The sequence below is a fragment of the Squalius cephalus genome, assembly GCF_949319135.1.
Source record: "Squalius cephalus genome assembly, chromosome: 20".
Lineage (NCBI taxonomy): Eukaryota > Metazoa > Chordata > Actinopteri > Cypriniformes > Leuciscidae > Squalius > Squalius cephalus.
In genome coordinates, this window is record NC_137141.1 from 23,624,454 (window position 1) to 23,648,648 (window position 24,195).

The following is a 24,195-nucleotide window of genomic DNA, read 5'->3' on the forward strand; positions in this document are numbered from 1 at the left end:
CCTTGGAGATTCATGTTTAAGATTCAGTTCATTCAAGATGCATTATCGGTCTTATGAATGAAAAAATAGACTTCTCATCTCTGACTTAAACATAAACAGTGAAAAGTTTTGGACACAATTACTTATCTTTACATTACAATTTCCTTGAATTAGGATAATAAAAATATTAAGCACTAATTAAAATAATTCCAGTAACAAAGATTATACAATAAGCCAAAAATGCTAAACAAACCAAAACATATTTGAGCTTCTTCAAAGCTGCACCGTTTGCATGAGACATTCTCTCAACTAACTTCATGTGGTGCATCCAGGGATACTTTTTAAATAGAAAGGTGTTCCCATGTATACTGGGAACTTGTTGGGTGTGTATATATATATATATATATACACTCACCTAAAGGATTATTAGGAACACCATACTAATACTGTGTTTGACCCCCTTTCGCCTTCAGAACTGCCTTAATTCTACGTGGCATTGATTCAACAAGTGAAAATCCCAGTAACTGAGCAGATTCTTCTCAGAAAGCATTCTTTAGAAATGTTGGCCCATATTGATAGGATAGCATCTTGCAGTTGATGGAGATTTGTGGGATGCACATCCAGGGCACGAAGCTCCCGTTCCACCACATCCCAAAGATGCTCTATTGGGTTGAGATCTGGTGACTGTGATTTTAGTACAGTGAACTCATTGTCATGTTCAAGAAACCAATTTGAAATGATTCCAGCTTTGTGACATGGTGCATTATCCTGCTGGAAGTAGCCATCAGAGGATGGGTACATGGTGGTCATAAAGGGATGGACATGGTCAGAAACAATGCTCAGGTAGGCCGTGGCATTTAAACGATGCCCAATTGGCACTAAGGGGCCTAAAGTGTGCCAAGAAAACATCCCCCACACCATTACACCACCACCACCAGCCTGCACAGTGGTAACAAGGCATGATGGATCCATGTTCTCATTCTGTTTACGCCAAATTCTGACTCTACCATCTGAATGTCTCAACAGAAATCGAGACTCTTCAGACCAGGCAACATTTTTCCAGTCTTCAACTGTCCAATTTTGGTGAGCTCGTGCAAATTGTAGCCTCTTTTTCCTATTTGTAGTGGAGATGAGTGGTACCCGGTGGGGTCTTCTGCTGTTGTAGCCCATCCGCCTCAAGGTTGTGCATGTTGTGGCTTCACAAATGCTTTGCTGCATACCTCGGTTGTAACGAGTGGTTATTTCAGTCAAAGTTGCTCTTCTATCAGCTTGAATCAGTCGGCCCATTCTCCTCTGACCTCTAGCATCAACAAGGCATTTTCGCCCACAGGACTGCCGCATACTGGATGTTTTTCCCTTTTCACACCATTCTTTGTAAACCCTAGAAATGGTTGTGCGTGAAAATCCCAGTAACTGAGCAGATTGTGAAATACTCAGACCGGTCCGTCTGGCACCAACAACCATGCCACGCTCAAAATTGCTTAAATCACCTTTCTTTCCCATTCTGACATTCAGTTTGGAGTTCAGGAGATTGTCTTGACCAGGACCACACCCCTAAATGCATTGAAGCAACTGCCATGTGATTGGTTGAGATAATTGCATTAATGAGAAATTGAACAGGTGTTCCTAATAATCCTTTAGGTGAGTGTATATATTACTATTTGGTTCAACTCATTCACTCTCTAAACTAAGTTTAAAATACTATTACATTTTAAAACAACCGTTTTCTTTCTGATGGCAAAGCTGAATTTTCAGCAGCAATTACTCGTCTTCAGTCACACGATCCTTCAGAAATTATTCTAATATGCTGATTTCTTATTATCAATGTTGAAAACAGTGGTGATGCTTAATATTTTTGTAAAAAACCAATTCTTTCATGATTCTTTGAATAGAAAGTTCAAAAGAACAGCATTTATTTGGAATCTTTTGTGACATTATAAATGTCTTTAACTGTCATTTTTGATCAATTAATAAAAAAAGGAAGAACTTTTGATCGATTATGTTGTAAATTCAAGTGCATCCAAACATCTGTTAGTGTACATCATCTGTAATATGACCACAACATGCTGAGAAACGTATTGTAAACATTTTATTTGGAAGTTTGTCATGACTAAGCATGGAGCAAAGACCGCAGAGTTTAAGTCATAGTTTAATATGCGAGTTCACATTTAGCTGCGTCACCACTTAAACCACACTGCCTTAGCATTACATGGCCAGTGTACCGCATTTAATCTGACTTACAATATAGTCTAAGTGCAGAACTGAAACTAGTGGGGTAGAATAGGCAAAAACAATGGCAAATGTAACGTACATAGCAAACAACTTGCAGCAACGCTTACATGGTCATTTAAATCTATTTACATAATGCATTACTGAGGTGTCAAAATATCAAAAAGAAAGACTTCACAGTCAGACAATAAAGAAAGAGGAGAGGAAATGAAACATCAGACCTAGCACTGAATTAATATTTAGTTATCTATGATAGAATACTCATCAAGATGCGTTCTTTAATATGGACGTATATGAGGAATGCTTATCTAGCATTAAAATAGTTTTTTCATAACAGACTATGATAGATTCTATCAACCAAGTAGTAAGTTCAAATTGGTTTTCTGTTTTAAGAGTTTAAAGTCAAACTGTCCTTTTAAAATACCTCACATTAAACTGCAACACATCACTACAGAGTAGGCAGAGGCAAGTCAGAGACCATGCTCTCTATACGACTCATGTCTTACAGATATTTGTCAAATGCTACCATGATTTTACTCCTGACAAGTATTTAACAAGGTTCAAGTGTATTTACAGATAAAGCTGAATCCCTTAACTTCCTTAACTAAAGCCGATATAAACCTAGTTCCTTTTCTCATGACCCCCCCCCCCCCCCCCCGCCCCCCAAAAAAATGCCTTTCCAAATGCCCTCTTGTTTGTTAATCTAAGCTAATATTGTGATGTATATTTCCTGTAACTATAATTATGTTAATAGGATATATTTACATAATCTATACTTCTAAAGCAGTAGACTACAGTTACAGTATAAACTGATTCACATTAAATATTTCCCTATGTAGTGAGCAAAGTGCATGAGGATACACTACCATTCAAAAGTCTGGGGTCGGTAAGATTTTTGTAAATGATTTTGAAAGCCAAGGTTGCATTTATTTGATCAAAATACAGTAAAACTAATTTTGTGAAATATTACAATTTAAACACTTTTTTATTGTAATGTATTTAAATGTAATTTATTTGAACTTTCAACATCATTACTCCAGTCTTCAGTGTCACATGATCCTTCAGAAATCATTCTAATATGCTGATTTGAGGCTCAAGAAACATTTCTTATTATTATCAATGTTGAAAATGTTTGTGCTGCTCAATATGTTTATTGGAATAGTGTTATTTCCGTTATGAATAGAAAGATCAAATTATTTGAAATAGAAAATGTCTTTACTATCACTTGTGATCAATTAAATGCATCCTTCCTGAATAAAAGTATTAATTAAAACAAAAACAAAAATACAACTGTCCCCAAACTTTTGAATTGTATAACGGAGCCTCATTCTTCAATCAATACAAGTAACAAAATATCTGCTCTAACTGTGCATGTGGATATCAAAACTTAATAAACAATATGCAGAATAAAACAATATGGGTAAACATTTTCAGGTCACAAGGTGCACAAGATAATCCCTCAGGTATGTTTCAACAGCGTAATATACTCATAAGGATTTGACCGACATGAGGGTAAGTAAATGATGACAGACTTTTCATTTTTTTCAGGTGAACTACTCCTTTAAGAAGAAATTAGTAAAGTGCCTATAAAGAAATTTCACAGAACAGTGATTCTGGGATGATTTGACACAATTTGCGGCATCTAAATCACCTCCCACTCTTCCTCCAGCTCTTCTCCACTCAGAGAACCTGTGTTGCCATGATTTTTGCTTCTATTGTTTAGCAGATTCTTAGTAAGGCGCTGGCTGAGAGCACCATTAGGAGCAACTGCCCACAGTTCATCCATCGGAGTCACTGCAAAAAAAAAAGGCTGCTTGGTAAGTTTTGATCATTTACGTGTGCAGATGCTCATTTTATCATTTACCACTTATGAACACTAACCTGCGAGCCAGCTGACCAGTCCTGGGATCTTCTTCCAGTAGTCTCCAGCAGGGTTCTTCTCTGTAATGCCATATCGACGAGCCACTTCACCGTTATAAAGACGAACCCAAGCGGTCCTTATGCTTACAACCAGTTGACTTGCCTGAAGTCCTACAATTTGGAAAAAACAAACTTCAACCAATGACCAGTCAAACAAGTTCCTGCTCTAATTAAACACATATGAAAGTGAGTTGAACTCTGAATCAGGCTGACAGTTTCAATACAAGAATAATAAAAACAGTGAATGAGATTATGTAATGAAGGTGTACCAGGAATGTGCTCCCATGCAGTCCCAACGGGCATCTCCTCAGTGATGCCGGTGCGCACGTGCACATTGCCTCTGTTGTCCAGCGCCCACAGCATTCGGTCATTAGAACTAGTCTGAATCTTCACCAGATGAAGCCCAGCAGGCTGCTCAAAGAGAACATGAGAATAAAAGACTGCATGAGGCTGGTGAAATAATGACAGTGTATTCCAAGGGCTAAATAATCCCTTACAGGTCATGGTAGGAACTATTCATAAAAATAAAAAAATACATTTTACTGTAAACAAGAAATTTAGCATGGAACCAGTATTCGACTGGTCAGTTGTAAGCAATGAAACTGATTTAGATTTTTCTTTTATCTTTTTGAGTTTTTCTTTTTTCTTTTTCAAACTTGACTAATTACACATTATGATACTAGTTTGATACTAGTCACTAACAAAAGTTTGGAGTCGGTAAGATGTTTTAATGTTTTTGAATGTTATGCTCACCTAGGCTGCCTTTATTTGATCAAAAATACAGTAAAAACTGTAATATTGTAAAATATTATTGATTTTAAATATTATTGACTGCAGCCATTGCTCCAGTCTTCAGTGTCACATGATCCTCCAGAAATCACTCTAATATGCTGATCTGCTGCTCAAGAAACATTTATATTCATTTTTAAAGCTACACTGTGTAGGATTTACTCCCATCTAGCGGTGAAATTGTATATGGCTACCAACTGAATATTACTTTCTAGCCCCTCCCATTCCGAGGGCGCTTTAACTCCTACGGTGGTGGCCGTATTATTTCAAATCTGCCGGCAGTCGCGAGTAATCTCCCTCTCGCATTCGTCTCGGTGCCACTGAGTGTAAAAACGCGAAAGGCGAAGCTTGAATTTCCAGGTATGTCCCTCTTTGTCTAATGTATTTTCAAGATGGAGGCGCAACATGGCTTCCGCCATTCGAGCGACTCGCTCGTATGTATTCTAAATGGCAGATTCTACACTTACGAGAATACTTAATTAGTTGGTTGAAGTGATTACACATTAATGAGAACATATAATTTTGAAAAAACAAAGTGTTTTTTGCTAAAAATCAACTTAAAATATTACACAGTGTAGCTTTAAAACAGTCGTGCTGCTTAACATTTTTGTGAAAACCGTTTTTTTCAAGAATCTTTGATGAATATAGAAAGTTCAAAAGAACAGCAATTATTTAAAACTGAAATCTTTTTTTAACACTATAAATATCTTTACTGTCACTTTTGATCAATTAACTGCATCTTTGCTGAATACAATTATTAATTTATTTTAAAAAACTGACCTCAAACTGTAGTGTATTTAAGTAATATACCATTTAATTTGGATGCAAGCTCATGTATAAGTCTACATTACAGTGGGGATTTTGCAGCCAATACAGTCATGTCAAATGCTTGTTTACCTGTTCAGGTGGTTCAATGCAGATCCAGGCAGGGAGCATCATGCTGGGGTTCAAAGGTTGAGTTCCAACCCGAAAATACACCATTCCATTAGCATCACACGCCCAAACATTCTGACTGCCACAAGACAAACTGAGAAACCTCACGTTCCCTGTGAGGGAGCAACAGAGAAAGTTGTCAACACAAAATTCCAGTGAAATAGGATTGACACATGAGAGCATTAATAACTCCATAAACTATGGGATTTTTCCCCCATCCAAAACCTGTACGACTTAGAAATAGCACACCTTTTATCAAAAAAACATTTGATTGATCATTCATGTCTATAGCACAAACAACATGGGATGAGTTACACACAAAAGCCCCTAACCTAAAGTATGGTCAATTATAACAAGATTTTTTTAATACAGGTTTCATGTGTTGAAATTCATCAAGCACCTGACTGTACTGGAAACATTCAGCCATCACAATCCATCTGAGGGCGACTGACAAAATGGACTGTGACCTTGTGCAGTGTGCCTGAGTTAAGCTCTAAACCATACATCACATCTAGCACCATTTCACAAATGTATATGTCAAGGACATCCAGGGCCATTTTTCCATACTAAAACTAAGTGTCCAGAAAACAATGTCCTTAAGAGAGCAGCCTACATTCATCTAAAACTGTACAGAGGTCTTGTCTGTACACCATGATATGATAGGGAAACCTTGACACACGTCATGGTACGTAATGAGGGCTTTGTGTTGAGGACTTTGATAGCAAATCTTAAAATAATATGCGATACACTGGCACACATTCTTTCACAGTGTGTGATTACATATCTATGGGATAATATAATTGATCAAAAAAAATGCACTATATAATGTAAAATTTACACTATTGTTCAAAAATTTGGATTTTTTAAAATGAGAAATTAATACTTTTATTCAGCAAGGAGGGCACGTGATAGCAAAAACCTTTACAATGTTAAAAAAAAAGTATCCTGGTTTCCACAAAAATATTAAACTAAATAATATTTATAAATATTTATTAAATTAATTAATAATATATATTAAATATTATTTAATAATGAAAAATGTTTTTTGAGCACCAAATCAGCATATTAGAATGATTTCTGAAGGATCGCGTGACCCTGAAGACTGGAGTAATGATACTGAAAATGCAACTACAGGAATAAATTACATTTAATAATATATTAAAATAGAAAACAGTTATTTTAAATTGTAATAATAATCCAAAGTATTCTTCTAATCTCAAAGTAGACTTCTTCAAAGACATTAAAAAAATCTTACCAACCCCAAACTTTTAAACCGTAGTGTACAGTATATATATGATATACTTTTCAAAATTAAGATAAATGTATTTAGACACTTTCTGGTTTTCAGAAAAAGTCACAGCTAAACATTTTTTTGTTAATTTTGTTATATAAAATTAGATGAGTATCTTTTTACTTGTAGCTGTTTAAATATAACTGTCACCCAAATGCAAAACTGAAAAACAAAAAAACTTGAGATATACTTTATCTCCTATTGATGTGGTTTCACATTCTTTCACTGGTTTAGTATGAAACACACCTATCTAATGAAATCAATACAAAAAAACAAAAGCATTACGGGTGCCTGATGAGCACAATGAATGAAAACAATAGATTGCTTGCATGTCGTCACACCTGTGGCCTTTGCACAGTGTGCTGATTCATTACCAACAGAACCAGATAAAGCAAAGCTGACGCTTCAGTTCACAGGATCAAAACCATTAGTGTTTTTCTGCTGTAGCATTTTAAGTGTTTTCCAGAAAACGAAACGACTCATGAGAACAAATACCACAGGACAAAGTTCACGAGACTAACCTAGAATCTAAAGAACCAGTATTTCATCTAACGAAACAATTTATTAAACCAGCTGAACTCCAATAACTTTCATTGAGTCTCCATCCGTAAGCCCGAGTCTAAAAGTACTGGAAACATCATGTGCCCAGTCTGTACCCGATCTAAAAATGCTTGTGCATCCAGGACTAGTCCTAGACTCATCTTTCACATTGCCAATGCAATGCTGCCCTGACGCAAACAACCCGAGACGGACAGGGCTACAGCTGCTCTATCACATGGCTCTGCCTATTTGTGTCTCTATCCTGTCGTAGCAAACACACACACACACACATGCCTTACATTGATTGCACTGAAGTGCAAGCAGTGTAATTAAAATATGTCTGATGTAATCAGATTAGACTGCAGCCTGCATTGTCATTTCACAGTGAAATGCTGCATTGATTGCATTTGGGAGAGTCTGACATTGTGAACTTGTCTCTTGTTACCAAATTCACTGATTAAAATGTGTGCTTAATGCATTCCTAAAGCCTAATCACTGCAATATTCAATACTAAAGGATTGACATAACCTTTGACAGTTAGCTTACAAGCTTTATTACAAAACGTGTTATGCAAGAACCACCTGCTTGAATTAAAAATATAAACACCTCCCTTAGCAACAGGCAGTTTGGATACACAAAACCATGGCTTGCTATTCAACCTTCTAGAGGCTCTCCGATTCCAAGAAATGGAAATTAAGATGTGAAAGTGAAAGCTAAGTGTGTTTAGGAGGAGTATAGCTTCAGCAGAAGTGGAAGTGGGCTGGTTATTTGTGAATTTGACAGAAGTATGTCAACAGCAGACAAGACATGGTAATCTGATCTAGGAGAAGAGGGTCCTTAGCAAGGTATGCCAAACATGCGTCATTCTGTCACACCTGACCACTTGAGACCTTGAAGAACAGCAACATTTGAGCAAATTATCTAAATCATGTGTCAAACACGTCATCATAGAGGCGACTAATAAGTGCTATCTAATGCATACGTTAGTGAATACGAACAAGCAGCGAAAAACACTGTGGTGTTTGTCCTAATGTACAAAGAGCATTCTGTTTAGTTGTTGGTAAAATTAGTTACAAAACAAAAAATAGTGAATCTGATATATAGGGTACAATGGGGCTAAAGGCATAGTTCAGGATTTTAGACATGAATCTCTATAGCTTCCCCATAAGCAGTGTGGTGCATTGACCATGACTTACCCCCGACAGCGTCCTGTGAGCCGAGCTCCGGTCCAGTTTTGGTCAAGATGAAATTAGTCCGGCAAGTTTGCTGGGGTCACGGCAATAAAGCTTTTTTCTTCTCAAATCAATATGTGTTCAAAAGAGTGATATATTTGCAGCACAAAACCGCTGTCTATGGAGAGGTCAGACCTCGTAATGGCTTGGCACTATTTTCTTCCCCGTCATATCACTGCGCGGAGTGCGCGCTGCCGCTACCTACAGCCAGCTGGGAGCCGCGCACGTGTCACTTTGTTTACAGCTCGTAAAGAGAACGATAACATGTCTGACTACAGCAGCGACGATGACAACATTGACTTCGACACACAGCCAAAAGGATTACAAACTGATCGCTCTTGGTGAGTAGCTATGTTAGCTCGTTCGTGTAGCTGTTCTGAGCACGTAAACACTGCTGTAAACACTGCCGAACAACTGAAAAAGTGGTGTGCGCCTGCGCAGCTCCCAGCTGGCTGTAGGTAGCGGCAGCGCGCAGTGATATGACGGGGAAGAAAATAGTGCCAAGCCATTACGAGGTCTGACCTCTCCATAGACAGCGGTTTTGTGCTGCAAATATACCACTCTTTTGAACACATATTGATTTGAGAAGAAAAAAGCTTTATTGCCGTGACCCCAGCAAACTTGCCGGACTAATTTCATCTTGACCAAAACTGGACCGGAGCTCGGCTCACAGGACGCTGTCGGGGGTAAGTCATGGTCAATGCACCACACTGCTTATGGGGAAGCTATAGAGATTCATGTCTAAAATCCTGAACTATCCCTTTAACAAAAATGTGCTTTTCAGTACTCCCATAAGTGTCTGCTTGCAGAAATATATATATATATATATATATATATATATATATATATATATATATATATATATATATATATATAGTGCTATGCATAAGTTTAGACACCCATGCTAAAGTTGACTAAAAATCATCTTTTGGAAATTGAACTTAATGCCTTAATTAAAAAAATTAGGAAAAATCCAACCTTTAAGGACACCAATTTTCTTTGTGAATGAATAATGTATCGTAAATAAATGAATGTTCTCCCTCCAAATACAGGGTGCATAAGTTTGGACACCCCTATGTTACATTCCTATAGAGGCAGGCAGATTTTTATTTTTAAGTATTTTTTTAAAAATTTTTTTAGGATACTATGCATTCTGATAAAGTTCCCTTGGCCTTTGGAATTAAAATAGCCCCACATTATCACATAGCCTTCACCATACCTAAAGATTGGCATGGTTGGTTTTATTTCAGTTAGCCTAATAGCTGGTTTGATTTGCATTGAGAGATGATCTTATGGAAAGTACTCCATGCCAATCTCTAGGTATCTAAACTTATGCACCCTGTATTTTAAGGAAGAACATTTATTTATTTACGATACATTATTCATTCACAAAGAAAATTGGTGTCCTTAAAGGTTGGATTTTTCCTAATTTTTTTAATTAAGGCATTAAGTTCAATTTCCAAAAGATGATTTTTTATTCCTCTTTTTAGTCAACTTTAGCATGGGTGTCTAAACTTATGCATAGCCCTGTATATACAGTATATACAGCCATGTGTAAAAGAAAGGACACCTTTTAGAATTGTATGGTTTATCAGAACATAAAAATCATCTGGCCATTAGCAGGTTTTAAAATTAGGTAATGTGCAGATGAGCAACAACAAATGACATATTACACCGTGTCATTATTTATTTAACAAAAATAAAGCTGAAATGGAAAAGCCATGGGTGACAAACTAAGTACACCCTATGATTAAATTGCTTGAAGAGCTTTTAGCAGCAATAAGTTGAAGGAATCATTTTCTGTATGACTATCAGTCTCTCACATTGTTCTGGAGGAATTTTAGCCCGCTCTTCTTTACAACGTTGCTTCAGTTCATTGAGGTTTGTGGGCATTTGTTTATGCACAGCTCTCTTAAAGACCCACCACAGCATTACAGTCGGGTTGAGGTCTGGACTTTGACTGGGCCAGTGCAACACCTTGATTCTTGTCTTTTTCAGCCATTCTGTTATAGATTCGCTGGTGTGTGCTTGGGATCATTGTCCTGTTGCATGACCCAATTTTGGCCAAGCTTTAGCTGTTGGACAGATGGCCTCATATTTGACTCTAGAAACCTTTGGTATACAGAGTTAATGGTCGACTCAAAGACTGCAAGGTGCCCAGGTCCTGTGGCTGCAAAACAAGTCCAAATCATCACCCCTCCATCAGCGTGATGGACAGTTGGTATGAGGTGTTTTCGCTGATATGCTGTGTTTAGTTTTTGCCTAACTTGGCGCTATGCGTTATGGCCAAACATCTCCACTTTGGTCTCGTCTGTCCAAAGCACATTGTTCCAGAAGTCTTGAGGTTTGTTCAGATGCAACTTTGCAAACCTAAGCCGTGCTGCCATGTTCTTTTTAGAGAGAAGAAGCTTTCTCCTGGCAACCCTTCCAAAAATGGCATACTTGTCCCATCTTTTTCTAATTGTACTGCCGTGAACTTTAACATTTAACATGTTAACTGAGGCCTTTAGAGTCCCAGGTGTAGTTTTTGGGTGTTTTGCGAGTTCTGACCTTGGGGTGAACTTGCTGGGACGTCCATTCCACTGGGACGTCCACTGGCAGCTGTCTTGAATGTTTTCCACTTGTGAATAATCTTCCTCACAGTAGAATAATGGACTTCAGATTGTTTGGAAATGACCGTATAACCCTTCCCAGATTGATGGGCAGCAACAATTGCTTCTCTAAGAGGCATTGTGTTAACACACACCTGAATGCTCCAGACCAGCAAACTGCCAAATTTTCTGCTTTTATAGACGTGATCACACTTCATCAAGGACATTTGATTAGCAGTGCCTAACTGCTACTTACACTCTTAATTCCTCCGGTAGCAGTAATGGTGTACTTAGTTTGTCACCCATGGCTTCTCCATTTTGGCCTAGCTTTTGTTAAATAAATAATGACACGGTGTAATATGTCATGTGTTGTTGTTCATCTGAGGTTGTATTTACCTAATTTTAAGAACATTTTTTTTGATTATGTCCTGATAAATAAAACCATAGAATTCAATAGGACGTCCTTTACATGACTCAAGGACATCCTTTACATATCTTCATGAATATAATATTTAATCTATAAATATACAAATATAGGATATTTTCTTCATGCAGCTTCTATAGACTTGGTGTTCTCAGATTACAGAGTTTAAATTTAGTTTAAATATATAGCTGGCATGTGATCCACTGATAAACCTCTTGTCTATGGAAAGAAAATTCTCTCACCAAGCTGGCTGAGGTCCAATAATGTCCAGTCAATTCCTGTAGAGCAACTGGCTGATAAAGTGCGGATGTGGACACGACCGTAGTGATCTATACCCCAAAGAGCGTCACGACAGGCAGAGAGCTGCTCCATCTCTACGTCTGGGGGGAACTGTATGGTAAAGGGCCGCATCTGGAGGTCTTGGTTCCAGATACAGAACAGGTCTTTCCTGCTCTGACCTAACCACAGGAAACTCCCTGTGGAGACACCAGTGAGGTGAACAAACATGCTTGAATATACAGATTTTAATTGTGCAGCCAAAGTACAATAATATTTCATTGCTTCCTGCAAGACAACAGATACTACAGGGGTGTGAATATGAAGAAGACAAGATTTCTACATACCCTCTTTGGCTGGAACAGCAGAGGAGAACACAAAGACCCATTTCGTGGCAGAGGCTGTTCCTCTGGGTACAATACCCTTCCAAAATGTCCCTGCATTAAGGTGAACATCACCATAAAATATAAATTTGTGACATTTTCAATTTCAAACAAGAACCAATCAAAAGGTCCTCAGTCAATAGGACAGTATAATTCACTTTTAAGACCAAACTCATTGTATCATACCGATGAGGCTGCCCTTGGCAACGTGGAAGTCGTTGCGCCCAGAAGCAATCCAAACGCCACTGGTGCTGACACTGATGAGGCTGGGCTGGTACTGGGAGTGCTGGGAGAGGAAGGCCACACGCAGACGTTCGGCCACCCGCTCTACTGGAGCTCTAGTGGCTGTGGCGACAGTCTGTGTGGCCTGGATCAAAGTCTGTAAAAGACTGCCCTGATCAAACACCACATAGTCTGTGATGCTCACCTAAATGAAAAGATGATGAGAAAAGAATTTGTAGAGTTTGTAAAAATCACATTTAAGGCATTATTTTGGTCAATTTGAAACATGTCTTGCAGGAAGCAACACCTTCAGGCTTAAAAATGTTTAATAAATTGAACCTTTTGGAATAATTCGGCTTTTTACACAAAATGTGTGATTCATCTACAGAGAGTGCGTTAAAAACACAGCATGCAGTGAGAAAATCCGACCAGCTCTAGAAGAGGATTTACTGTGCATGTGAATGTGCATGTTACACGTACCTGCCACCAGTGGTCATCTTCACCCTGGGGGTTTTTAGCCGTGACCCCCGTTCTGAACCATAAGCTGCCACTGGTGTCCAATGCCCAGACTGTGCTATTCTCACCCAGAGCAATACAGATGGGTTCCAGACCTTGGCTCTCACTATGGACATGCATATACAATATCTCAATGTTTACATTTATTTCTACAGCAAAAAAAAAAAAAGAAAAAAAAAAGGATAAGGTCAGATCTTGCTTGCTGTGTTTTAGTGGGACAAACTTGCGGGAAAACAAACCATCTAATTCTCGCAATATTTTTGAGATGATAGTATACTGATTTAGTTATTGCTTTGACATGACTACTGAAACTCCAAAATCACACCAAGATTCCTGACTTGATTTTTTTGTTCTTTAACCCCTAGAGTCAAGGTATGCATTCGCCTTGAGAATAAAATTTTTGTTTCTAAATGCAATGACTTCGGTTTTGTCTTTGTTTAACTGAAGAATGTTTAGGCACATCCATGCGAAGGGAAGGTCAAAATGCTCTCCTCTTCAAAAACCATGAAATATGAACCATGAACTATGCAAGGTTAAAGGAACTATGACCCAATTAAATGTGTCAAATTTCTACTCAATTATGAAATATATATTGCAATGTTAAGGACATTTTTGTTTACTTATTCAATAGCTACAGTATGCTGTCCACTTTATTTTTTAATGTATGAGTTTGGCTACTTGTGACTCAAATGTCCAAGGCTTCCAGTGTCCAGTCCAGTTATTTCAGCTCTACAAAAATAAGTCAAGTAAACTTTGTATGTCTCCACACATACTGTACGGCAGAATGACAATAAACGAACGAAATGTTGTGCAACACATATAAACTTTCATATTCCTAACCTATTCAAAGAAGTAATCTAATGATACATTTATTTAACCTAAATACTTTAAATATCTACTTTTATTATCGTAATCATAACAAACATTTGTAGCGCAAATAGTTTTACCTTTTACTGCACTTTTTATTGTTCTGGTTATTTACGGCTAATGAATTGAAAGTCTCGTTCACAGAAAATAGCTTACTTCTATGTTGCAAAATAAGATGGACACAGTTTTGATATTGCATTATCTGGCAACAGTGGTGCTGAAGTAAAACCAGTCGAAAACCAGTGCTTCATCGATTCACTATAGTGAATTTGCTATCTGCTAACAGAAAACCACACTGACAAACATACCTGACGGTGTCATACTTCCAGTGTTCCCCCTCCGCACAGTAGCTGCTGAGACCCTCTCTGTAAAACACGCCCCTCTGCTCGCTCAGTGCCCACACCACACTGCCCCGTGCTGCTATCTGTGCCATTGGGCATGGACAGTCCACCTTCACCGACCGCGCACATGGCCTGTCCACACTCAGACCTGAAAACACACATAGAGCAACAGTACAATTCTAGCTGCTTTATGCATATTTTCATGGTGTGTTTATAGTAAAATGTTCAGAGTACTGTAGCTAATGACCTCTACTGAACTGGTAAGGGTGGGGAAGGAATGATAGTCTAGTTGATTAAGCTCTTCAATATTGCATAATCCCAAAGCACAGCCCAGCTCAAAGTTACATTGCGTTAGAGCAAAACATGTGACAAATGAAAACACTTAGAATAACAAAGAAAAAAAAAAAACATATGTGATTTGACTATTGTTTTTGTAATTGGTGTCAAAGGAATAGTGCCATATTTTGGTGCCATCACACCCATACATTTTCTTTCTTTTGTAAACCACGAACAGATATTGTGCTTGCTCTTTTCCATTTAACTAAACTGTCGTACAAATCAGACTTTGCCTGTTTTTTCACACAAAGTCATATGGACCACTTTTATGATGGTTTTATGGTGCTTTTGCATCTTTTTTTCATGAAATACTCAGTCCACATGGGAACTAACTAACATAATAAACAACTGCATAAATAAATCACCTTTTGTGTTCCATGGGAGAATTAAAGTCACATGAGTTTGGAACATCATGAAGGCGAGTAAATAATCATTTTTATTTTTTTGGTGAAATGTCCCAAACACAATGAGTTATTTTTTAAGTACAAACAGCACTCTCTAGTGGTCAAACAGTTAAATAACAGGTTGTAGATTTCTGTCTTTGGTTCTCTCTGGTCTTCTTTGGTGATGTGAGTACTTTCTTTGAAGTTAAAATACTTTCTTCTATCCCAGCTGAATATACAGAGACTATAAGACACTTGTTGGTTTCCCCAGGAAGTGTAAACACTTGCTCTTGTGGAGCTATCAAAACATTGCTCCATTTAACTAATGAGTTTGGGATGGGACTATCTGTTTACCTAACCAGTAGAGGTGTTTGGAAATAATCATTTTTGCAATTCTGTTCGGTGACCGCAACAGTGTGAGTAATTTTATATAAGTAGTATGAATTAACGTCAATACAGATTACTCAATTACAAGCTTTATAGAGTCATTAAGCAGAATATGTTATTGTAATGCGAAGTTAGTATGGTGTGTTTATTCTGTCACACCTGTCTGTAGGTACAGGTCTCCATTAGTGCGAATGATCCAGGCTGTGTCATCACTAAGTGCCACAAATGCCGTGTCATCCAGGGCTTTGTACCAGTGTCTCTTTCCCTTGATGGTGACTTTCCCGCAAGCGTAAGCAGTCATGGTCTTCTGCTCCACCTTCCACAGCAATGAGCCTGAGAAAACACATCAGCGAGATCAGACCAAAACTGTACATTTACTTTACATTTACAAAATATAGATAAAGTAATTGTTTTTGAAAATGGGCTGAACTAGAATTATTTAAAAAATGTATTTTATTTATTTTTTACAGTTAGGGTTAGGGTTATATATATATATATATAAAATTGTTAGACCCATTTCTCAATACTTAAATCACTTTTCCAAGAGCAGCAGTGTCAGTGTGGGCTAAACTGTGGATTACTTATCATTGCTTTGGCACAAAAATGCATTCAATGACTATCTTTCAAATTACATGAATTGTTTTCTCACAATATTTAACACAATAGTTGCCGCCAAAACTCTTGCCAACATTGCACATGCCTACATTACTACAGTAATACCACACTGAAATATATTCCAAATCTAAAAGATTAAATACTAATCAAAACAATTAGATGTAGCTGAATGTCATTACTGTATATACTAAAGGACAATGGACCATGTAACATAAAATGTAACATGCAAAGGGTAGAGAGCTGTAATTCTTGTTTTTTTTAAAGAAACTTTTCATATGAAAACGCTGTATAATGCTAGCTGCTGTTAGTGTTGTTTAGCACATTGCTTTATGATAGACAAACTGTGCTTGTAGGTTGACAACCTTTGCTAGTGTAATATGCCGATTTGCTGCTCAAGAAATCTTTCTGATTTTTTAACAATGTTGAAAACAATTTTGCTGCTTAATAGTTGACAGTGATAGATTTTTTCAGGATTCTTTGATGAACACAAAGTTTAAAAGAATAGAATATTTGAAATCTTCTGTAACATTATACATTACTGTCACTTTTGATCAATGAATACATCACTGTTGTATAAATTCCTTATTTAAACAATCTTACAGACCCTAAACCTTTGAATGGTAGTGTGCATTTAATATTAAGAGCAATACTGGATTAAAATATTATTTCCAGGACTAGGCTTAGCCCAGGACACCATCAACTAATATTTGTTTAAACAGGGGTATGCTTATTTAATAACAAACCGAATCTAAGCCCCTTACCTGATGGGGACAGAGCCACCTGATGGACATTTTCCTCAAACCTCTGCCAGCTCAAGCTACCGTTAAGAAGACTACTACAGAAAAGGGCTCCTTTGAAGTCCAGACACCAGATAAACCTGTCCGTCACTACTAGACTGAGGATGCCATAGCCAGGCCCACTGTAGCCCATCCAACTTTCAGCCAACTTCAAACAACGAGAAATACATACAGAAAGAGATTTAAATAGATAACACAGAATACATGGCATCAGTATAATTTAATATGGTGATTCACAAACACACACACACAAAAAAAACTGTCAAGAACATTACACTGCCGTTCAAAAGTTTGGGATCAAATACTTTTATAAAATGAATACTTTTCTTCAGCAAGGATGCATTCAAATGATCAAAAGTGACAGCACACATTTAATGTTACAAAAGATTTCCATTTCAAATGAATGCTGTTCTTTTGAACTTTCTACTCATTAACAAAAATCCTGAAAAAACAAATATCAGTTTCCACAAAAATATTAAGCAGCACAACTTTTTGCGACATTGATAAAAATAAGAAATGCTTCTTGAGCACTAAATCAACGTGTTAGAATGATTTCTGAAGGATCATGTGACACTGAAGACAGGAGTAATGATGCTGAAAATTCAGCTTTGCTATCACAGGAATAAATGACATTTTAAAATATATTAAAACTAAATTGTACTAAAATATTACTGTTATTACTTTGTTTTTGATCACAAAAATGCATTATTGGTGAGCATAAGAGACTTTTCTCAAAAACATTTTAAAAAATCTTACTGACCCCAAACTTTGAACGGTAGTGTATTTTACACAATTATATAAATGAAATAAGTAACTGTATTCTGATATGAAACAGATCTCTGATCTATAAGTTGGTTAGCTCTCTAACCTGATCAGCTTTGAGGAGCTGCATCTCTTCATCCTCTTTCTGTTTAGCAGATGAGCTCTGCAGACTCAGAGCGTTTAATCCGTCCCCCAGACTAGCACTGGATGGCACTCCGTGTGCATAGATGTCCTCCTCGTCACTAGATGGCGTTGGCTCAGGTTCCGGGGAGTAACCCAGTGGTCTAATGGGATCATAAGATAGGTCCAAAGTAAAGTCCCCATGTAAACCATTTTTAAAATGTTGCTCTGAATCCTCCAGGGCGTCATTGCCTTCCTTCATGACATCCTGCTCATCAGCTGCCTGCATGTACGAGAAGGTGCATTCTAGCAGCATGTCCACGTCAGGCGTAGCTGCAGTTTGCTTGTTTTCTGCAAACACATTATCACTGTACACCTGACACTCCATATCTTGTAGTGACAGTGATGTAGGGCAAGGCAGCAAGGGCTCAGCTGTTTGGTTAACTGGATCCTGTCGAGTCTCTGGACTCTGCAAGGGTTCTGATGGGCTCTGAATGGGGATAGCATCAGAACTGTGGAATTCTACGCAGACGGAACCGTCCTGGTCGGGTGAGCAGGTGCTGTGCAGGTCGAGGCTGGTGTGGTCAGAAGGAGCCTCGCTCATGGGTGTGTTTAAAAAGTCACTGCTGGCACCGTCCTGGCTGAAAATGCTCTCCGACCAGCTGCTGCACTCGTTGACAAGATTCCCGCTATCTACAGTTTTACAACAATTTATGGAGTACGTCAGTGGATCAAATTCATACATCACATCACACCACATCATGTGATATTAATCCTCTTACCTTGCCGTCTCCTCTTGCCTTTCTTCTTCAGCTTGACGGCCTTGACCACCAGCTCCTGTTGGAAGTCTTCTTGGGTGATGGCGCTGTATCTGCTGGAGGAGAGCTCTGAGGTGGAAGCCTCTGTGGCGGTGAGCATGCCCTGTGCGCTCTCCCATGAGGTGATGGAGCTGCTGCGGCTGCAGGACTCCACTGTACCCAAACTGGCCCGCGGCTGCTCCAAGTCCTCTGCCACCTCCAGAGCCTCAACCGCATGACTGAATCCCTCAAAATGCTGGTGCTCCTGCACCTCCTCTGACTCCTCAACCCCATCATGTACCTCCTCTGAGCTGGGACTGGCTTGAGTCTGCTGCTCTGTAATGATGGGCATGGTCCTGATTGGCTGAGCGGTTTCCACAGAACCATTAGGAGGCAGCAAAATGGTGGGTGTGGAGAGAGGAGATGTAAAACGGTAGGAGTGGTCTAATACTGAGGGGAGAAAAAAAAAGCAAAGATAAGTAAGATGAAAAAGCATTATTGACACTTGTAAATAGTGAAAAGCATTATTGACACTTTCTGTTTGTCAAAAGTATTGGAACATGTTCATAGGACACCTGTGTAAACTCACACTGGCATCTATGCTTATATTAATCTTTCTGTCTCATACTTATCCCAAGGTTAACGTTCCTTGCCACTGTTACCTTTGGCACGCTTAGTTTAATACTATCTATACTGTTTTCTGCAGTGCTGCTTATAGCTGAATTGAACTCATTTCATAATTGATTAAATTTACTCATTTATTGAACTGAACTGAATCAACGCTGAATAATGGCACTATTGTCTTATGTATAGCTGCTTTACAGCAGAATTTAAATCATCTCGTGGTCAAAAAAAAGTTGTCAGTTCTGTGACATAATTTCTTTGAAAATGCAACTTGGTATTGAACTTTGCTATCTCATGCAATAATAATCATCTATTTTTTTAGTGTGAAGAAAAAAATAGAAAAAAAAAAATCTTCAAAAAAATCTTTGGGGCCACTGGTGGCAAAAAGTCATTTTTGGTAAGAAAGTACACTACCTTAATTTTGGGGTCAATAATTTTTATGAAGAACAAGAAAATAATACTTTTATTCAGCAAAGATACATTAAATCCATCAAAAGTGAATAGTTTCAACAAAAAAATTAAGCAGTACAACTTTTTTTAGAATTTGATAACATTGAACATTGAAAATAAGAAGAAATGTTTCTTGAATAAATTACATTTTAAAATATATTCAAATGGAAAAGTTTTTTAGGTATTTAAGTTGTTATTTTAAACTGTAATAATATTTCACAATAGTACTATTTTTACTGTAATTTTGATCAAATAAATGTGGTTTCGGTTAGCATAAGAGATAGTTTCAAAAACATTAAAATGATTGACCTCCAAATTTTGAATTGTAGTGTATCTGCTAAGAACTTAAATATCATCTATGTGTTACACATTAACAACCACAACCCATGAAGCTACTATTCATACCAGTCCAGTCTATGAAGGATAAAAAAACAAAACAAAATCAAAATCCAATTATCAGAGAGCCAAGGGCAAAAGAGGCTTTTTCCTATCCCTTAATATCGGAATACTGCTGATGGAGCAAAGTGCATGACTAAAACTGCCATTATGGCATCAGTACTGCAACTCACAGTTGGAAACCAATCCCTCAGGGCAATTTGAGATCCGCAAAATGTCCCGATCTCCTTTCAGAATGAAGATTTCATTCTCAGTGCACGACACAGACACTATATCTCCACTGCTTTCCAATCCTCCAATGATGACCTTAATGAGCAAATTAAATAAGTGAGAAACAACAGTACAAATTATGTTTGCATTGGCAACATTTCAATTATGGATATCATTTAAATCCAAATTGTGCATTCATACCTGATTGGTACAGTCCACAACATAAACACTATATTCGTTCCAGCTGAGGACCCAGCCCTCCTTCAGGAAGCAGCTGACCATTCCCAACTGTCTTTCTGAAGGTCTGTAGCCACCGGTGGGACCTGAACGTGGGAACAGCTCAAACTGAGGTACATCCTGATTAAAAAGGGGCTTTAAGACATGAGTCTCCCCAACACGTCCTCGCACATCAGTCCTCCAGAGACGCAACCCTGGCCTGGCTGCGTAAACCACCAGATCGCTCTGCTTGCAAAGAGCTGGCTGGAAGCAAGCACCAAACTTGCCATTGCTGTAAAAAAATGCCAGATATTAAGAATTAAGCAACTCAGAGTGGCGCAACCCTTACAATGATAGCGCTTAAGAATTAAGCAACTCAGAGTGGAGCAACCCTTACAATGATAGCGCTTAAGAATTAAGCAACTCAGAGTGGCGCAACCCTTACAATGATAGCGCTTAAGAATTAAGCAACTCAGAGTGGCGCAACCCTTACAATGATAGCGCACTTTCAGGCGAAGATGGATTTAAGATGTCATACCTTTTACGTGGTTTAGTACCCAGCTGCTGATGCGACTGCTCTTGCGTGTAGAAGAGCATTGAGCGCTGACAGGACGAAACCAGAAGTACTTTCTGACTATATTCCAACTGAACTATTGCTGAAGTCTCTTCGAAGAGGACCACTGGATTACACACTCCCTAAAAGACCAATGCATACACACACACAAATTAAGCCATTAGACAGTCAAACAACAGACAGATTTCTATTGTCTAACTGTAAATATCTGAAAAAGACTACTTATCAAAAGCTTACTTGGTCCAAGTCCACAGCAGAGTAGACCACCCTCCCTTTATCATCACCAGAGAAGAGCTTCATGCCATTAGCACTCCAGGCTAATGCCGTAATTGTGCTTTTGTGCAAGCCCACCACATCAAACCTTCTCAGCTACAGCAAGATGACAAAAATGTGACACCATGGCCCATTTACTAATAAGATTCATTCATCAAAAATCAGATTATCAATTAGACAAAGAGTCTATGCGTTTTCCTTGTAGTAGGGACAAAAACAGCTACTTTAAACAGACCTAAAATAATGTTATGTAATAATAGTAAAAATGCTATATTAAATAGTCAACCCTTGCTATTCCAATTAAGTATGTATTATCATGAAAAGAACAACAAAAAATATTAAACCTAACCACTAATTCAATGAAATTCTTCATACTTGAATGCTGTAATCAGAGATGAAACTGTACCTGTTTATTTCTGCCAGGCAATGGTGACACAAGCTGAAAGAAAGCAACCCGGCCTGATGCCGTTCCAACAGCCACAAGATCATCGAAACAACTCAGCAACTTCACTGCAGTAATGGCCTCACATTTACCCTATTAAAACATAAGAGGTATAAAACAGTACCAAACCAGATCCGATCCACAGTGAGTGCTGCAGAAGAGAGAGAGAGAGGAAGAACTAAGCAGACTTACCTCTAAATTGTATTTGTTCATCTGGCTTACTCTCCTGCAGTAAAGGTACAGCATGCCAATGCTGCTGCCAATGGCTATATAATCATTGTTGCTGTCCAGTGCGGTCAAGTAGACCAGTACCGAACGGAAACCCTTCTGGACTTTAGCAGGGATAGCATTGAGAAGGTAGTAGAGTGGGCAGAACTCCCTCAAGGGCAGCGGTGCTGGATGGTTGGCCATGATCACCCAGTGGATCTGTGCTCCCACTCCTGATGAAGTCTGAGCAAAAAAGGGCCATACATTTCCAAGTACAAGATTATAAAAGGTTTATGCGTTGCTGATCATAATACAGAAGTTACTGTGCAGCTTTATACTTTTATTGTTTATTTCAATCACGTGGGCAGTCAGAAACACAGCTAGTCATTGCTCTATCTAACACAACAAGAGACTCGTGACTTGTGCAGCAGTATTAAACGCATCCAAACATCTGTATGAACTAAATAGTGAGCACACCCACAAGCAAACATTAACCACGCCTCAAATACACAACACAAGAGAACATATTTCCCTATTTTTCAACGTTATTGAGGCTTCATCGAGTTAAACACGGTTATGCAGAACAGTTAGCGTTTTATTTGTGGCCTATGGACTACTCTGAATACATATCAAAGACTAAAAACACAAAAACAGTCGCTTACAGTTAGCTGTACAAGGTAGGTTTCCTAGTTAGCGTAACGTTACTCTATGCTGTAAACTAATTACATGAGCTTTTCATTTTCTACAAAACTTACCACCGGGAAAAGTTCACATTAATTCTGAACCGTAAACGTTTTTATAGTTTGGATGAGGGCGATCTGTTGACATTTCTGCTGCTTTGACAGATAGCTCTTGTTGACAGGCTCGACTCGTGTGTCTTCTTCGTTATGTTTTGGATCGAAACAGAAAAGTGACGCCAGCGACACCTACAGCAGCGGCAATGAAACTCACATCGTTTAAATTCCTCTTTTCTCATGTTTTGTTTACACAAATTTAGATTTCTTAAAATTGCTAGTGTTGTGGCTTTTAAAAATGAAAATTTCAGTCCTTAAAGCAACTGAATGCGCTCTAAATTAGGCTACTTGGAATTGGCTACAATTCCAAAATGATTCACTTAAGTTTAATTTAATTCATGTTGTAATTTGCTTGTCTACAGTTTGGATTTCTTTTTTCTAAACTCTTTTTTAATATTTTAATAGGTGTATTGTGCTTGTGCTTAGCAATGTCAGTGTATGTTTTGTTATTGGAAGAGGTTTAATAAAAGTTCAAAACAAATCCTCTTTTCTCTTGGAATTATTTAGGCTACATTAATCATGCTGTCCTGCTGGAAATATTCTTGTGATTTATTAACCAAAAATATTCTAACTTAACATGGATTGAAACCAATGAGATGGAAATTATGCACAGATAATGAAATAGGCCTTGTGATATTGTCAGTGTAGGGGCATCAGCAGAACTGACAGTCTATATTTCATTAGCTCTGATATGCACTCAAATTAGGCCATAGAAAAAGACAACCAGGGAGACAGTGTTGGATCTGAAATGGAACAAACAGTACAATTACAGACTACATATATACCATAGTCAGCCTCTGACTAGTTTCTTCAAACTATTCTTCATCAAAAGGTCTGTTAGATGTACTCTTCAGCATTATAATAATACAGAACACCATATCTGTTAATCAAGTCTACTGGCACAAACATAACAGGACAGGATCAATGCTTTTTCCAATCAGTATTCTGTCACAACATGATCATCTGATGGTATACCATGTTGTTACTTACTGTAAAGTAAGTAAAAAATAGGCCTTAAAAAAATAAGAATGATGATCGATATACAGTTCTTAAAAATTATATATACAGTTCTAAAAAGAGACCACTGCAAAATTAGCAGTTTCTCTCGATTTGTTATTTTTTTTATAAGTATCTGTTTGAGTAAAATTAACATTTTTGATTACTACTGACAACATTTCTTCCAAATTTCAAATAAAAATATTGTCATTTAGAGCATTTATTTGCAGAATATGACAGCTGGTCAAAATAACGAAAAAAGACGGCATGTTTTCAGACCCTG

General features: G+C 37.9%; 1 protein-coding gene across 2 annotated transcripts; it reads right to left on the reverse strand.

Annotated features, from left to right (window-relative positions):
* Window positions 1–2,044: 2,044 nt before the first annotated feature.
* tecpr2 (tectonin beta-propeller repeat containing 2) lies at window positions 2,045–23,021 on the reverse strand. 2 transcript variants are annotated; one of them, XM_079852813.1, is made up of 20 exons: window positions 22,878–23,021; window positions 22,108–22,365; window positions 21,880–22,008; window positions 21,438–21,569; window positions 21,165–21,322; window positions 20,612–20,918; window positions 20,374–20,506; window positions 18,716–19,180; window positions 17,920–18,626; window positions 17,016–17,199; window positions 15,799–15,972; window positions 14,501–14,681; window positions 13,290–13,431; window positions 12,774–13,014; window positions 12,552–12,641; window positions 12,171–12,404; window positions 5,815–5,963; window positions 4,398–4,539; window positions 4,090–4,239; window positions 2,045–4,002 (listed from the first exon to the last, which is right to left on the reverse strand). In XM_079852813.1, exons 2-20 carry the CDS (start codon window positions 22,324–22,326, stop codon window positions 3,851–3,853), a joined length of 4,089 nt encoding a protein of 1,362 aa, XP_079708939.1. In that variant the 5' UTR covers window positions 22,327–22,365; window positions 22,878–23,021; the 3' UTR covers window positions 2,045–3,850. The 2 variants fall into 2 exon arrangements, with proteins under 2 accessions (XP_079708939.1, XP_079708940.1); XM_079852814.1 differs by having other exon boundaries at window positions 18,716–19,174; window positions 22,878–23,003.
* Window positions 23,022–24,195: the final 1,174 nt, after the last annotated feature.

Bases quoted from the DNA above. Each gene is read 5' to 3' on its own strand.
- tecpr2 (XM_079852813.1), bottom strand. From the start codon at position 22,326: ATGGCCAACCATCCAGCACCGCTGCCCTTGAGGGAGTTCTGCCCACTC. The intron at 19,181-20,373 runs GTGAGTTGCAGT...TTCTCCCCTCAG, and splicing joins TGAGGGATTGGTTTCCAACT to TATTAGACCACTCCTACCGT. The intron at 4,540-5,814 runs GTAAACAAGCAT...CTCTTTGAGCAG, and splicing joins GCATTGAACCACCTGAACAG to CCTGCTGGGCTTCATCTGGT.